The sequence below is a fragment of the Hipposideros armiger genome, unplaced genomic scaffold, assembly GCF_001890085.2.
Source record: "Hipposideros armiger isolate ML-2016 unplaced genomic scaffold, ASM189008v1 scaffold_365, whole genome shotgun sequence".
NCBI classification, from domain to species: Eukaryota; Metazoa; Chordata; class Mammalia; order Chiroptera; family Hipposideridae; genus Hipposideros; species Hipposideros armiger.
The window spans coordinates 740,898-756,985 of NW_017731715.1; the positions used below are offsets into that span (position 1 = coordinate 740,898).

Below are 16,088 nucleotides of genomic sequence, written 5' to 3' on the forward strand. Positions count from 1 at the left end.
GAGTAATTCTAAATCATAGCATTACTGTAATTAACAGTGACATTTCTTTATGTTCAGTCTTGCTTTTGCCTCAGTTAGGAAGATCAAAATAGAATTCTTCTACATTTCCAAAAAGCCGAATTCAATGCTCATTGAAGAATAGTAGGATTATTGGGCCATCTTTGAGCTTTTCTTTTGTATTATGCTACAAAAATGTTAAATAAAACCCAGTAATAACAGAACATTTATAAATTGCTTATTGCGTGTAGGGCAATGCTAAATATATTACATGATTATTGCTTTATTTCTAGCATCAACCTTTTGAAGCAGGTAATTTTGTTATCCCCATTTTACAGGTGAGGAGCCAGAGGCCCAGAAAGTATTAGTTACTCACCTGATGTCATACATCTAATAAGAAGCAGCAGCAGAGCCCCGTGCAGCCTAGGCCTGAGGGACTCCAAAGCTTGTTACTGAGCATCTAAGCAAGAGCTTATTCGTCATGGGAATTAAAATGTAGAAATAACAAGTGACTTTTTAAAGCAGTTTTAATTGGGCTTACCTCTGGGGTTACAGAGGGAGTGGAGATGCTATCATGTACCTCACTTCATTGTGCTGCTCAGTCACTGGGGCTACCGTTTTGCCACCTGTTTGGTTTCTGTCACTCGTCTATGCCTGTCTTTGTGTCGCTCATTGTCCTCACCCCCTGCCCACTCCCATCTCCCCAAATCACTGTTCTGTCCCCAAGTTGTTTCTAAGCATTTCCCACAGCCCCTGGGGTTCCATGGAGCAGGAATTAGGAGGTTCCCACCTATGTGAGCTGGAGTGTATCACACTAAAGGCAAGACTTAGGGGAATGCTGTGAAATTAGGTATGCCGCCTAATTCTTATTGACCATTTCTGCTCTAAAGTTGAGAGGACGCTAATTAGAGCAGCATTTCATACCTGCTTTCATAAAATCCCACCAGAAGCCATGCAGTTAGTAGTTTATTTTCCGACTCAGCCTGTTTGTCATCCTTTCTTAATATCATCGATGCCCTTGAAGCAGGAATGGGCAAAAAAAGAATTAGGTTGTTTTTATCCATGACTTCATAATTAATGCTACTTTTTAATAAAAGCTCTATGTCATTGCCAAAGAACAAGACATAAGTTGTCTTTCCAAATTTCTGTAAACCAGAGCTGCTCAGCCTCAGCACTATTGATATTGTGGGCCAAATCACTCTGTTGTAGGGCGAATTCTGTGCGTTGTACGATGTTTAGCAGCATCCCTGGCCTCTACCAACTAGATGCTAGTAGCATCCTTGCCCCCCAAGTTATGATAATCAAAATTGCCATCAGACACTGCCAGCTATCCCTTGTGGGCAAGATAAACACAAGTGGAGGAAGCTCAGCCTTAGGGAACTCCACCCCAGAAAAGCAGGTTCTATAGAGAGACGGCTCATTCTCATTAGAATGCTCTTGGCTCTTAGGGGATGGTGTTTGTAAGCTGGACAGTGAGGCTAAGCTGTCCCCAGTTGAGACGCACGGGTATAAATGTCAAACTTGGCAAACTTATGTTTTTGCTTTTTGTTTGAAGTGATGGGAAATAACTGCCTTTGTGAAGAGAATGTTATCATATCTGATATTTTATCCTTTGAATATGTTCAGCTTTTTCAGTTATTAATCTTATGATGAGATAATTTTTGAGAATAAAATCTTCTCTTTTTTTAAACAGTATGCAAGCATTGAAAAAAATGGTGAATTTTTCATGTCTCCCAGTGACTTCGTCACTCGATATTTGAACCTTTTTGGAGAAAGCCAGCCTAACCCGAAGACCGTGGAGCTTTTAAGTGGTGTGGTGGATCAGACCAAAGATGGGTATGTTTATTTTTAATTATCTCATTTAATTTTTTTGTTTGAAACAGCTGTCTGTTGATTTAATATAAATATAAAGCCACTATATACCTTCCCATCTCTTAAGAGTATGTTGTCTACCTATTGTAATTAATACATTATTTTAGAAATAATACCTTTAACATTTCCTTCAGTGTTCTTCTCACATTGAGATTCTATGTGTGTATTTTTTGACATTGTTTAAAGAACTATTTATAGTTTCATAGAGCAATTGTAGTTGATGAGTGGTATGAAGATATACCTGAGTGTTTGTATGTATATTGGTATTTTTCAAGGCAACTGTAAAAATTGTGAGCCAATGTACAACATAGCTCTAAGAACATAACTTTTCTGTAATGTTTCTCTGCTCAAATAACTTTTAAATCTAACATGTGATTAAATGTTAGAGTAATAGGCAGGATAATATGATTCTAAATCCCTATGAATGGTGTTCTGCCCAAGCCGGAAGACAGAGACTGAACCATTAAGCTTAAATGGGACATTTTGCAAAATGCCTTTGGATTTTTTCCCCTCCCAGTCTTCTCTGTTTACATTTTAAAAATGAGTCTTTCCCAAGCTGTGTGAGATTGCCGCTGGCTTTTGTCATGAAGTATAGAATGTTGGGCTCCAAGCTTTGGGCTAATACGAACCCCAATGTCCCCTGGTAGCCAAGTATAGCCTACAGGAACCAGCCTTTGTTACAGCAACTGTAGTAGACCCAGCTTTCTGTCCTCGTTGTTGCCAGCCCCCACTTTGACAGACTGCAGTTACCAGCTCTTCTGGGGTGGTATTCTCTAGCTCCGAGCTTTCTCCATTTGTCACGTGTCTTCTCCCATATTCATCAGTTTGAGGTACCACCCCTTGATGTACTGTGCATGCTCTCAGTTACCACCAGCACTTCCCTTTTCTTATTTATGCACCTGCTCTCCCATCTTGCATGGAAATAACCCCCCTCTAAAAGGAAGGTCTTGCAGAGTGGAAGGGAATGGGGAGGGAATTGGCAGTTACACTTCCTGTAATATCCTGGAGGATTGCTGGATTATGCCATCTCTCTTTGTTTCAGCAGCAGTTATTTGGGTTCCTTCTGTTTTCTGTCTCCACCCCAAGGCAGGGGCTTTGCTTGGTAGGAGAATAATGTCATGTGTGAGTAGCCTTCGTTCCCTCTCAGGGCTTCTCTGGAGTGGTGCAGGGAGAGAGGGAGGTATATTTCATACTAGTACATTGAAGCAAAAGCTAGATGGAACATAGACTTTTCTAGCAAAGATTGTTTTTTTTTTTTTTTGAGAAAATTTGGTTGCTTCCACATCCTCTGTGCTCATGATTCAGAGGAAGGGTGACAGAGTTCATGTGCAATATAAATGATCTGACTCAATGTTTAAGATCAAACTTTTTTCTTACCTGATAGTATAACATTTTTTTAACTGCAGAAACATTGAAAGAAGAATACAGTGATCACCCAGTATATGCCCTTCACATAGATTGACTAATTTGTTAACATTTTTTCCTACCTTCGTGCTCTCTTTTTACATACACACTTTCTACACACAAACACGCACACACATAATTTCCTTTTGTGGCTGGACTACTTAACTGTAAATTGCAGGCATTGTGAGACTTAAGCATTTATCTTCTAAGAATAACAACATTCTCCTACATAACCGCTGTACCATTGTCATATTTAGGAGAATTAAGTCATGTTAGATATCATCTAATATCCAGTCCATATTCAAATATATCAGATCTCTCTACCTACCCCCACTTCAGATGCCTCATTGCCTTTTCTTTTTAAATCCAGGATCCAGTCAAGGTTTTTGTATTACATTTAGCTGTTATATCTCTTTTAATCTAGCACAGACCCTTGTCTTTCATTGTTTTCTTATGACATTGACTTTCAAAATCCAGGCCCAGTTCTTTTGTTGAAGGTCCCACATTCTGGACTTGTCTGATTGTTTCTTCCTGCCTGCCAGGATTCATGTTAAATTTGGGGGTGCAGGTTAGGAAAGATTCTGTACTGCCTGTTGCAGCTTCTCAGGAAGCATGTTGCCCGAGCCTGGATGATGCTGAGTTTGATCACTTGGTTAAGGTGGTGTCTGCTAGACAGTTCATTGTAGAGGGACCACTTTGTTTTGTCATTAGTAGATAGAATGCTTTGAGAATGTGTGGGTATCCTGTTTCCCAGCAACCTTTCACCCAATAGTTTTCATATCGATGATGATACTTTCCTGAATCAGCCATTACACTGGGATTTGAAAATGGGTGCTTTTTAAAAGCCTATCTTCTCTATTTATTGTCTGCCATTCTTTGGTAAAGAAAAGCTTTCTTACCTCCATTCCCGTTTCTTTATCTCTTAACCTTTTACATCACTATAAAGTCAGGGGGTTATTTATGTTAAATTCAATGTATTTATTACTGTTATCCCCGTAGATGCTAACGTTGTCCCTGTGTGGTCAGTGGGTGTCCCTTCAAGCTGGCTCCTGTACCCTTAGCCTTCGAGTGCGTGCTCCTTGCTTTTGGCAAATACGATGTTCTAGGCTCACTTTACAAATCAAAAGCTCATAATGATGTTTCATATTTAAACTTAACATTACAGGATTTTTTACTTTGTCTTTTATTTTGTATCTGCATCTCTCGTTCAGTGAGCATTTAGCTTCCTAATTGCGTCAATATATTTGTGGGCGTTAATTTATATCATTGTTATGTCTTCTGATCTACTTTTCCTTCCTCATCCCCATGCTTTGCCTCTTTCTTTTTACACACGCCCTCCAAAAATATGGCCTTACTAAGTTCATTAGATGAAACAATGTAACATAGCATTTTACATCTATAGTACAATATAACATAACATGTATGTTTTTTCAAAAGCTTATAACAAATTTGAAATGTTGACTTTGTTTTCCCGGTTTTGTAGATGAGATAACTGAGGCTTTCCGTGATCATGCAATTTGCTGCCGAAAGGTGCCCAGGCCTGTCTGGCTCCAAAGATCTTGACCTTTCCAGTGTTCTGAACTGCCTCCTCTCATGATCTCGCAATCCCATTCAGCCTGACATTTTCTTTCGGGTTTTGTATTATCTTAACTCAGCGTTTTATTGGGATAGAGAAAATATTAGATGGCCTCAATCTGTTGCCCTTTGGCTAACTTATTTTTTTCCAGTTCCAAAAACAGTATTAACAGGAAACAACTCCGTTTCAAAAGGGAAAAAAACTGCTCTCAATCTTCTTACCTTGAGACACATATTTTGAAAATTTTATATTTCCATGATTCGCTAACCAGTATTAATAGTTTTCGTAAATGGAATTCATTTTAATTGTAATTCTCTTTTATAATCTTTCAGACTGTATCAGTCAATTTTCATATTTTTATATGCTGTTTATATTAATTGTGTTAAATAGCTTCATCATTTTCTATCAGATTAATGTGCCATGCTTTATGAGATCATGCATTTGTAGAGCTGTTCTAGTGTTTAGCTTTCTAAAATAGGTAATATTGGAGTGAGGCTCTTTACATGCATATGACATTTTTTTCCCATTCCATTAGATTGCTTTCTTAGAAAGAAATTAGAAGAGAAAGATTCCTGGGTCTAAGGGTAGACCTGTTTCATAGCTCATCATATGTATTGTGATAATTCTTTCCGAAAGGACTGAAAAAGCTGAAGAAGACTTCCGAGGTATTTAAGCTTACTGAGCCCGTAGCAAAGGGCCAGTGTTTGAGCCCCAGACTACGCGAGGCCCATTCCGATGTTCGTGTGCCATTGTCCCTAACCCTGACTCTGACACACAGCTCCTCAGTATTCCTGCACAAACAGGTACAACCATACACCTGTTCTGAGTGTAAAACTGCGAATGCCTTCAGCTCCCCTTCCTTTCCTTTTCTTTGGAAGCATTGCATTTGTCAAGTTCATGTCCCAGTTCAACTACTGTTCCTTCAAAAACGTACACGTCAGAATCCCCATGTTGGCCCACGGAAGCACAACACACGGTAAACAGTGGGGAAGCACTGGAGTGGGCCCCATTCATCGTCTGGCCATGCTCTTTGGGGGCATAATCGCCTCACTTGCGTGGCCAGAAGGATTTTAGTGCATAACTTATTAAAATTTGTAAACCTATGTGTAGATTGACAACTTGAGGATGTAAAAATAATGACAGCTGTGCTGACCCAAAGGTCATGGTGAATTAAATACTCATTTTTAGGTAGGTGCTACCGTCCACTAGCTGTGGTCTCTTGAGTGTACAAACCAGGTCCTGTGTTATTTAATAACTCCAGTATCTGGCCTCTGCTTCACGTCCGTTTGTTGACTAAACTTAGGCAAATCTACTAAGAAGGGTTTATGCCTTTATGTTATGACAGCCCAAGAGTATTGAGGGGATGGAAGGTCTAGTTCGTATCCTAGGCTACTCACTGTAGTAGGCCAAATAATGGCTACCTGAAGATATCAAGTCATAATCTCTGGAATTGGGAAATGGGACCTTATTTGGAAAACGTGTCTTTGTAGTTAAGATTAAATTAAGGATTTTGAGATGAAGAGATTACCCTGAATTGTCAGTGACTTGCATGCCATCGCAAGTATCCTCATAAGAGGCAGAGGTTTGACACAAACCCTAGTAAGAGTGAGAGTCTGTGACCACAGAGATTGGAGTGATGTGGCCACACGCCAGGGAAATCCTGAGGCCACCGGAAGCTGGAAGAGGCAGGAAGGATTCTCCCCTAAAGAATTCCCCTTTGGAGGGAGCAGGCCCTGCTGTCCCCTTGATTTCAGACATCTGGTCCCCAGAACTGAGACAGAATGAATTCCTGTTGTGTTAAGCCACCCCGTTTGTGGTAATGTGTCATAGCAGCCATATGACATGAGTACCCTCATGTAGCTATTTTCTCTGGGGAATCAGAAAGCCTGTAGTAGCAAAGAATTTATTGGGGACAAAGACCAACCAGCTTCATGCCCCCAAACAGTATTTTCTAATGGTAGCTTTGGTCTAGATCTAGGCATTTTTCTCAGCAGAGACCCCTGTACACTGCTGCAAACTGTCTCCGTGAGGACACGGCCGCTTCCTGAAGGCTTCACCTATGTGTAGGGTTGGGCTGAACTCTAGGCATGGAAGTTAAACACCTGTACACTGCATGCACTTACGGGAAAGGGATTGTGTTTTTCTGGAGCACTGCTGATTTCTCATGTTTCCTGAGGCTGAGACTTGGGTCAGCCCTCCATGCTTCTCACAGAGTGCTGTCCAGTCTGTCATTAACGGCTGTTTGAGAACCTCCTGTCTGTGCCTGCTCTGTTCTGTATGTTGAGGATAACTGGTGAGGGGACAAACACGGTGCGTGGTCTCTCGGAGCTTCTAATTTAGTGGGGCGGACAGGTGTTCATCAGAGAACCACAAAGAAGTGTGACTTGATGTTGTGATGAGTCTCGTGAAGAGAGGCATGGGGTGAGCGATAATAAAGGGGGCTTCATGCCAAAGACCTCCCGATGACACCTGAGCTATAGGAGTTGGGGAAGGGGAGTGACGGGGATTGGGGGACAAAGGACAGAGCACTGCAGACAGAGGGAACAGTGGTTGCAAAGGCCATAGTCACATGCTAAAATGCAAAAGCTGGCATGCCTGGAGCATGGTGGTGGGAGAGGTAGGCTGTGGTCAGACTGTATGGGACCTTATACTTCATATTAAGTACTAAGGGTCTTTATCCTAAGAGCAATGGCGAGCCATTAAAGGATAATTTGAGTCAGGGGTTTGGCAAGACTTTCCTATGCTACCGCATACCTGCTGTTAATGTTCTTTGATTTCAGTGGCCCCCACTCCTCCCTTTTGCCTGTTGGTTTAGATTTACCCAAATTTTACTGTTTTAGTCCATTTAATGATGGATGTACTTATTTTGTGAAGTACTTTGAGGGAGATGAGAAGAAACTTTGGTTTCCCAGGCCTGGAAATCTTTTGTTTGGTGCGTCTTGTGGGTGAAGAGGGCTTGTCCCAGCATCTGGGGGAGTGGGGGTGAGGAGGTGGGGGTGGGGGGCGAGGTGTCTAAAGGCTTCTCAGGTCCTATTACCTTAGCTGAACAGCATGAATTCGCTGCTTGCTGTTGGGTTTGTTTGTATGGTTTTTGATACGTCTCAGATTTTGTTGTCATTATTAAGTTTTTTGTTTAAAATAAAATGAAACTTTCTTTGTGTATCATCTAAGTGTAATTTTTATACGTTGTTCACACAGCTATGTACTAAGAACAGGGTAAAAATTAATGTTGTGAAGATGTCCCTTTGAGCATTGCAAACATGTTTCTATTTGTTTGTTTCTGTTACTAACTGATATCTTATTAGAGCGGTCTCAGGCTCATATGCTGTTTCCACTAGTACCTGATCTCACCTGGGGAGACTAAGTGCGGCCTCAGTAAGCTGGAGGTGTTGGGTGCCTGGCCTCTTGGGCTCAGGATGCTTGCTGCCTGTTACTGATCCGCCCCCTGTCTGTGTGCAGTGGGTGCTGGGTGGCTCTGGTATCTAATCTGTTTGCTAGGATCATGTACGAATTGACCACACTCCCTCATGTTTTCTATTCCAAGTGTGGAACCTCTTTGCACTCCATGCAAAACAAAATTTGCCTCTTCTTTGCAAAAAGGAAGTGTCAGAAATTCTGATCACTTAATGACAAACTGACATGTCCAACTGACTACCTCATCAGTACCCATTTTGTTGAATCAAAATGGTACCAACGGAATCAGCACCCCCCCCCAAATTCCTTTCTGTTCCGAGTGCATAGAACCAGCCCTGGAACAGTGTCCATTTTGAGCCAGGAGGAATAAGGGTTGTCGATGAAGAAAAGATAAAAGAGAAATCTAGGGTTTTAAAATGTGTGGCTATATAAATAGAGTTGTGTTCTCTGCCTGTCCCATGGTTGCTGTTTATCCTTCTCAGGGGGGAAAAAAAAAATAGAAAGAAATATGGCCTTTTAAATACTTCACAAGGTGAAAGAGCATATAATGTTGTTGATGATCAAATCATTTTTATATACCTGTTTTCATTTTGTGAGGCTGTCTCGATGAAATCCAGGCCTTGGCCGCATGCTGGGAGTTAATGAGGTTTACAATTGGCAATGCTTAAAGAGTATTAGGGTAATGTATTTAAACATCAGCAGTTCACAGTCTGAAATGCTCATCACCACCGGTCAACTTCAACACAGAATCAATAAGAGGAGGTCTTTCTGTTTGGTAATAAGGAAAGTTTCCTGCACTTCTAGGCGGGATGCAGATTTCAGTTAAACACATGAAATTCATAAACTGTAGAATTAAGCAAAGGCACCTCTTTATTTAAAAAAAAACAAGAAACTTGATAATAATCACCATCAGTCACCTGAGAAGCTTAAAATTTCTTCTTAGTCATCAGACTCCCAAATTAATCTACCAAAACAAAAAGCCTCATTAGCAGCTCTCATTGAATCAGTGTTAGTTTTTCTTTCTCTCAAGGTGCCTGATTAACCCCCTTTTCTTTTTGCATTACTCACTTTGTGTTACTATTTGATGTCTGAAATCATAGGGGGGTGCGTGCAGTGTGGTGGCTAGACACTGTCTGCTAGGAGTAAATTAAAAAGAATTCTTAAAAAGGTTTGTATTATGTCGCGGGTGTATTAGAAAACCTTTAGGAACGTCAGGTGCCCGGGTTTATTTTTCTTTTTAATTCCAGGAAGGGTTGATTAATGACTAGGTGCTGATTTCATGTCTCATTCATATATGCGGGTAGCCCTCCTCCTCGACCCCCATCTTCTCCTCCGTGCCAATCCAGGCTTTGTTGGAGAGTACGCTGTCAAGGGAAGGTGAGAAATGGGGCCATAGCTGGAGGGGGAAGGAAGGTGAAAGAGGGTCTTTTTCAGAGAGATAAAGCACCATGTATAAAGCTGATCGGAATGACTCTTTGGAGAGTGGAGAATTGACACTGTAGGAGAGAAAAGGAAGCAATTCTAGTGTGTTGTCTGCGAGAGAGAAGGGTCTGTTATGAGGACATGGAGAGTTCATCTCTAATAGAACAGCTGTTCTCAAAGAGTGGTCAGTGGGCCCCTCAGTGGGTCTCCGAGACCTTTTCAAGGAGTCCGTGAAGCCAAAACTGTTTCCATGGTAATGTTATGATGTGATCTGCCTTTTTCACTGTGTTGTATTTGAACTGATGATTGTAAAAGCAATGGTGGGTAAAGCTGATGGTGCCTTAACTCTAATAAAGCAGTGCCACCAAGCCAAACAGGATGAGCAGTCAATATTCTCCTCACCACCACACATCCCCAGTAACAGCAATAGTAATGATTATGATGATGATGTCAATTCCGCTTCATGATGGCCTTGAAGAAGCAGTAAAAAGTAATGATTTTTGTTAAATCTCACCCTTGAGTAGCTGTCATGTTAAACTTCTGAGTGACTAAATGGGACGTACAAATGAACTGCTCACTGTCCCCTGATGGGTGTCTGGAGGAAGGCAATTGAGCAGTTGTTTTGAGTTGCTAGCTGAGCTAGTTATTTATTTTTTTTCTCATGGAACACCTTTTTTATTTGAAAGAATGACTTATTCGAACGCATGAAAATTTTCATGTGACAGCTTCCCGATACTTAAAAGATTTTTCTGATGTAATTAGTGGTGCTATTAATGATGTGATTTTTAAATGTAGTGCAGTGAAATGTGCCCACATTTGGAAGATCTGTATAACCTAGGGAAACATGTTTTCCAGTTGACCAGTACATGGCATTACAGAATCATGCATGTGTAAAAGATCTATTCAAAGTAGAAGATAGACCCATGGCTTTTAATGTAACAGAATGGGAAAAGTTCATTGACATAGTTTCAGATTTCACATGGCAGCTAATCTTTAAGAAACTATTACTTGTTGGGATTTGGTGTTGTGTCATAGGCTATCCACAATTAACTAAAAAGTCTATTAAAATACCCCTTCGTTTTATGTAACTGTGAATCTGTGTGAGGCTGAAATCCTTCATATCCTTCAACCAAAACAACGTATTACAGCACATTGAATGCAGCTGTCTTCCATTAAGTTAAAGATATTTGCAAAGACATAAAACTGCTTCTTTTCCCCTTATTATGTTTTATTTTAGAAAATATATTTTTCATAGAAATGTTATTTATATGGCCATGTATTAGGTTTATTCATTTTTTAATGAATTAATATTTTTTAATTTATCAGTTTTAATTTTTTACATAGTAAATATGATAGACATAATCCACATAAATAAAAGCTCTTTGGACTCTTCAGTAATTTGTAAGCATCTAAAGGGGTCCTGAACTCTAAAAATTTGAGAAATACTGAGCTAGAAAAATGGAAGGGCTAGTGGAGTATAGGGTAGAGATGCAGTATAGATCTAATGGAATTTGAGGGACATTTTCTTCTGAATTCCTTGGTTTTTCTCTGGGAAATAGATGAAAGGAAGTATGCAGATTGAGGTATTGGCAGTTTGAGAGAGGAGCATATACTAAATAGTCATCTAGAAGTAGGAGGCTGAATAGACAAGAGAACACAGCATGGTTGAGCAAGACTCACTGGAGGGCCCGCCTGAGGGTTCGTGGCCATGCAATTCCAAATGAGACCAGTCAGTGTGTCTGTGTGCTTTTCCAGACAAGTTCAGCTGCTTAGCTCCTGGCATGGAGTAGGAAATGTTGGATAGAACCAGGGTTGAGGGCATTGGCTATTGAAGAATCCAGAGTAGAGGTGCCATGGAGGTGAAGGACATGCAAGGGAGCAATTATAATGATTGACTGTAGATTTACTGTGGATAAGGGGGGAAAAGAGGACACTGGAGTAGGAGGCAATGAAAAGGTGGTAGGCTTACCGAATGGTAGGTTTCAGTGCGGTCAAAGATTGTTGAAGTTGGAGTATAAGAGGGAGTGAGCAGGAAGACTGGAAGATAGTGGCCAAAAACTGAGATGCATGAAATTGAGAATCAGGACATATTGCATTTATTGGGAATGGCAGAATTCTAGAGTCTGACCTTGGGAGTGGGTGGCTGAGGAAGGGTGGAGAAAAGACCCAGTAATTGGGAGGCTCGGTATTTGAAAGATGAGTATACTGAAGGATAAGTATATTGAAACTATTGAGAATTAAGGTAGGAGTAGGGTTGGAGAGTGTGTCCATGAGCCAGGAGCTAAAATATGGTGGGGGAGGGACACAAATCAGGAGTGCTTGTGTGACAGAAATAAGGAGGGGTGCTGAGTGGTATAGTCAGTGACTGAGTATTTGAACTGGGGGCAAGGACAGTAGGGTCGGGGGATGGCCTGGAAGATGCAATGAGGATGAAGAACACCTACGCTGCTCATAAGCCTGGTGCAGCCCAGGGCCGCAGAGGAAGATCCCTCGCTACTCAAAAGGGGGCTGCAGAGGAAACACGGACCTCGAGGAAGAGCCACGTGTTGGTTAGAGCAAGAACGCGGAGGGATATTTAGAGGAGTCCTCTGAAAGGCATTTCTTTTAACAAAGGGATTGAGGATGAGATGTTGCTCATCATAAACTGAAATCTTGAAGGCACAGTGGCGAAAGAATAGGGAAAATGCAGAGCTCCGCGGGGATTAGATGTGGGTGATAAGGGGTAACTGGGGGGGGGTGTCTTAGGCTGCTGGTGGAGGTCGCCATGCACAGGATAAAGGGCGCAGTGTGATGAGTCCCAGTGGGCTCCCGAATGTGTCTGCTGGGAGACAGGGACATTTACAGAGGCCGAGAAGTCTGGGGAGGGGCAGCTTTATTACTTGAGGAACTTTCAGAGTAAAAATATTTGGTGGGATTGGGGCTCTGCTGACGTTTTTCTTTAGATGGTTAGATTAAAGGATGAAGGAAGCCAATAGTGACTGAGCGTGTAGAGGGTTCCAGAGCCACTGCTTAAAATTTCTACCCGTTTTCTTATTTAATCCTCATAACAAATCTTTAAAATAGGTACTTTCACCCCTCTCTTCCAGAAGGAGGTGCAGAATCAGAGAGTTTAAATAATTATATAGCTAGTGAAAATTATGTAGCTAGTAAACTCTGGAACTAGAATTTGGACCTTGTTCTTTTGTGCCCAACCTGCTCTACCATGGAACTTTCTATATATCAAGAATATTAAAAATGGAGCTTTGCATGAGAACGGTGCAAATGTCTTTGTTTAGAAGTTCTGATGCCTTTTGCAAAATTCTTATACTCTAAGATTAATTATTTGGCCAACATAAGGTGGATCTGAAACCTTCACGAGAACTACCCCAGCTATCATCCACACCCACAGACTTATGAAAAGCTGTCCTCACATTCTTTATTTTTTTTAAACCTACAAGTAGTTTCTGGAACACTTTTTCCCTTTTACCATTAGACTCAACCTTGAGGCACCATTGCGTACGTACTTACCATGTTTTCCCATGTATAAGACGCACCCCTTTTTGAAAAATTTGGGGTCTAAAAACTGGGTGTGTCTTATACAGTGGTTGCAGATTTCAAATGCCATAGATGGAATTGAGGACGAGACAATATATGAAGACAGTGATTCGTCATCAGACACAGATGAGTTGGGAGTTTTGACAGTGATGAGGAGTTGTATGAATTTTATGATGAATAAAACTTGAGTTCAATAACTTTATGTAATACATTTTTTTTCAAATTTCGGGCCCCAAAATTAAGGTGCATCTTATACATGGGAGCGTCTTATACATGGGGAAATACAGTATCTTTACTGGGCCAGCCCTTCTCCACTCTTCCAAAAACATGTGCTCAGAAAATGTTCAAATGTGCAAATACTGTTCCCTCCCACTTGTTTGGTTGTCTGATTTTGCTTTAGCTACATTATAGGTGTTTAAAACTCAAGTCTAAGCTTTTAAAGGAAAGAAAATCAAATGTGAGCTCTGTTTCCTGGCTACTTGCAAATCTGTTTATCAGTGTCAGTGTCATAGGCACAGGATGTAGCAGTTGCTTAAATTAAAAGTCTTGTGCTAAGCTGTGAGGAATTCCTGAAGTAAAACGTGAGATTTAGTGCCTATTAAGTTTCCCACTGATTGTGGCATAATTGTCAATGAGTCACTTCCTATTAAAATTGAGTGAAATTCTCAGACTTTAATGAAGAGTTTTGAGGGTAAGGCTTCCGTCGCAATCTGATGTAAAGGTTTTGGGATCTTCCGTCTGGAAAAGTAAGAGGTGAAAGAAGATAACTGTTTAACATTCATAGAAATTGTAAAATAACTTAGTCTCTATAATAATGGATATATGGTAAGGTAAAGTGATTTTGTGTCACAAACAGAGAACCTTGATATTTGAAAAATTTAGGTTAATTTCAGATTAATTCATTTATTTAACAAATATTTATTGGCACCCACAATGTGCCAGGTAGTGTTCTAAACAAAACCGTAAATATTGTGTCCTTATATAGCAAACAGACAATGTAAACCAATAGATATGGATGATAGAGGCAGGTAGCTGTATCTCCTAAAGCAAGGGAAGGGGATGGTGAGTGACTGTGGGTTCTGGGGTGCCGTGGTCGAGAGGGTGGTCAGGAAGACCTCTTTGAAATGTGACATTTGGGCAGAGACCTCACTGAGAGTGAGCCATGTTAGAGTCTATGAGTTGAGCTTTCTAGGTAGAGGGAATAATAGATGCAGAGCCTGAGATGGCAAGGTGCTTGCCATATTTAAGTGCAGCAAGGAGGCCGATTTGGCTAGAGACTGGTGAGCAGGAAAGTGGAAGAAGCCACAAAGGTCTCCAGGGGCCAGATTATATCTTATTAAAGATTTTACAGAATTTTATTCCAAGTGTAGTGGAAGTCACTGGAGAATTTTGAGCATGGACTGACATGACGTGAATTAAATTTTGAAAGGATCATCCTAGCTGATTTGTAGAGGCTAAAATGAAGTGGGCAAGAGTGGAAGAAACGCAAAAGACGGCAGGAGTCGAGAGCTAGTTATAGACATGGTAAAAAGTGGTCAGATATGGGGTTTTCTTGATAGATTTGATATGAGAGGTGGGAGAAGAGCAGTCTAAGCAACAGAGGGAATTCTTGGGGAGGAATAAGTTTGGAAGCAAAACTAAGTTCTGTAGGATGTGTTTGTTAATATAGAGGTGCCTATGAATGGATCAAGATGTGGTGTATGTACACAATGGACTATTTACTCAGCGATAAAATAAGAATGAAATGTTGCCATTTGCGACAACATGGATGGACCTAGAAGATATTATGCAAAGTGAAATGAGTCAAACAGACTCATAGAAACAGATCAAACTGTTGCCAGAAAGGAGCGAGGTGGGGGGAATGGGTGAAAATGGTGAAGGGAAATATAATCAATAATATTGTGATAAGTTTACACGGTGACAGATGATTACTAATTACTAGACTTAGTGTGGTGGTCACATTGTAAGGTATATAAATGTCAAATCACTGTATTGTATACCTGAAACTAATATAATATTGTATACCAACTATACTTAAATTAAAAAATATATCTTGAAGTGCCTATGAAACATGCAGTTGGAAAGGTAGGGTCTTATATGTTTGGGTCTAGATTTCCTGGGAGAGGTCTGGGTTAGAAACAGGAGTCAATCAGATTACTTCCTTGACTAGAGCCAATTTGCAGCATAAGGAGTTGGTGCTGTAATAATTTTTGAGATCTAGTGAGTTGGGTTTTCGTGTGTGTGTGGGGGGGAATGGGAACCTTTTTATACTGACTATTTTGAACTCATATGTTTTTTAAATATACATGTTTTAATCAAATATGTTTATCTCATTTTTGGCCAGTGGGAGCCCTTTTATATTTTCTCCTTAGTCCTTTTTGATAGGATTCATTAATATTTGATAGGTTACTTGCTTTGTGGCAAAACAGGATGCTGTTTTATGTATTTCCTGCTCCAGACCTGGAATCATCCACTCCTGCATGGAGCCCTTATTTTTTTTAATGGACAGTTGTATTTAGAGGCCACAGCCTGGGTCTTAGGTGTGCCTCTTACTTTTGGGTTGTCATTGCTTTTAGGTCTTTTCAGTGGATAGTGGGGGGAGAAAAGTCTTCAGTTCATATTGGTATTTCTGATTCAGAGTTAAGCAATTGAAAAAATTTAATTCAAAGTATTTTTATTTCTTTGATTTTTCTATTTATCTCTTTACTCTTTTATTAGAAGTCTTGTTTACCAGCAGTGTTCACGTAATTACATATATAAAAGATGTAGGATATATTTAAATAACACCAGTACTGCTGCTGACAATTAGATGGTGAATGAAGTTTAAGATTTCTTTTCAGCTCTATTTGTGCTTATTAGTATGTATCCC

General features: G+C 40.4%; 1 protein-coding gene across 1 annotated transcript in view; it reads left to right on the plus strand.

The window, feature by feature from the left end:
- Window positions 1-16,088, plus strand: part of SLC25A13 (solute carrier family 25 member 13) — a 177,478-nt gene that overhangs the window by 33,183 nt on the left and 128,207 nt on the right. Inside the window, exon 3 of the mRNA XM_019662069.1 lies at window positions 1,691-1,833. Within this exon, the coding sequence (XP_019517614.1) occupies window positions 1,691-1,833 (143 nt within the window). The remainder of the gene's footprint in view (window positions 1-1,690; window positions 1,834-16,088) is intronic.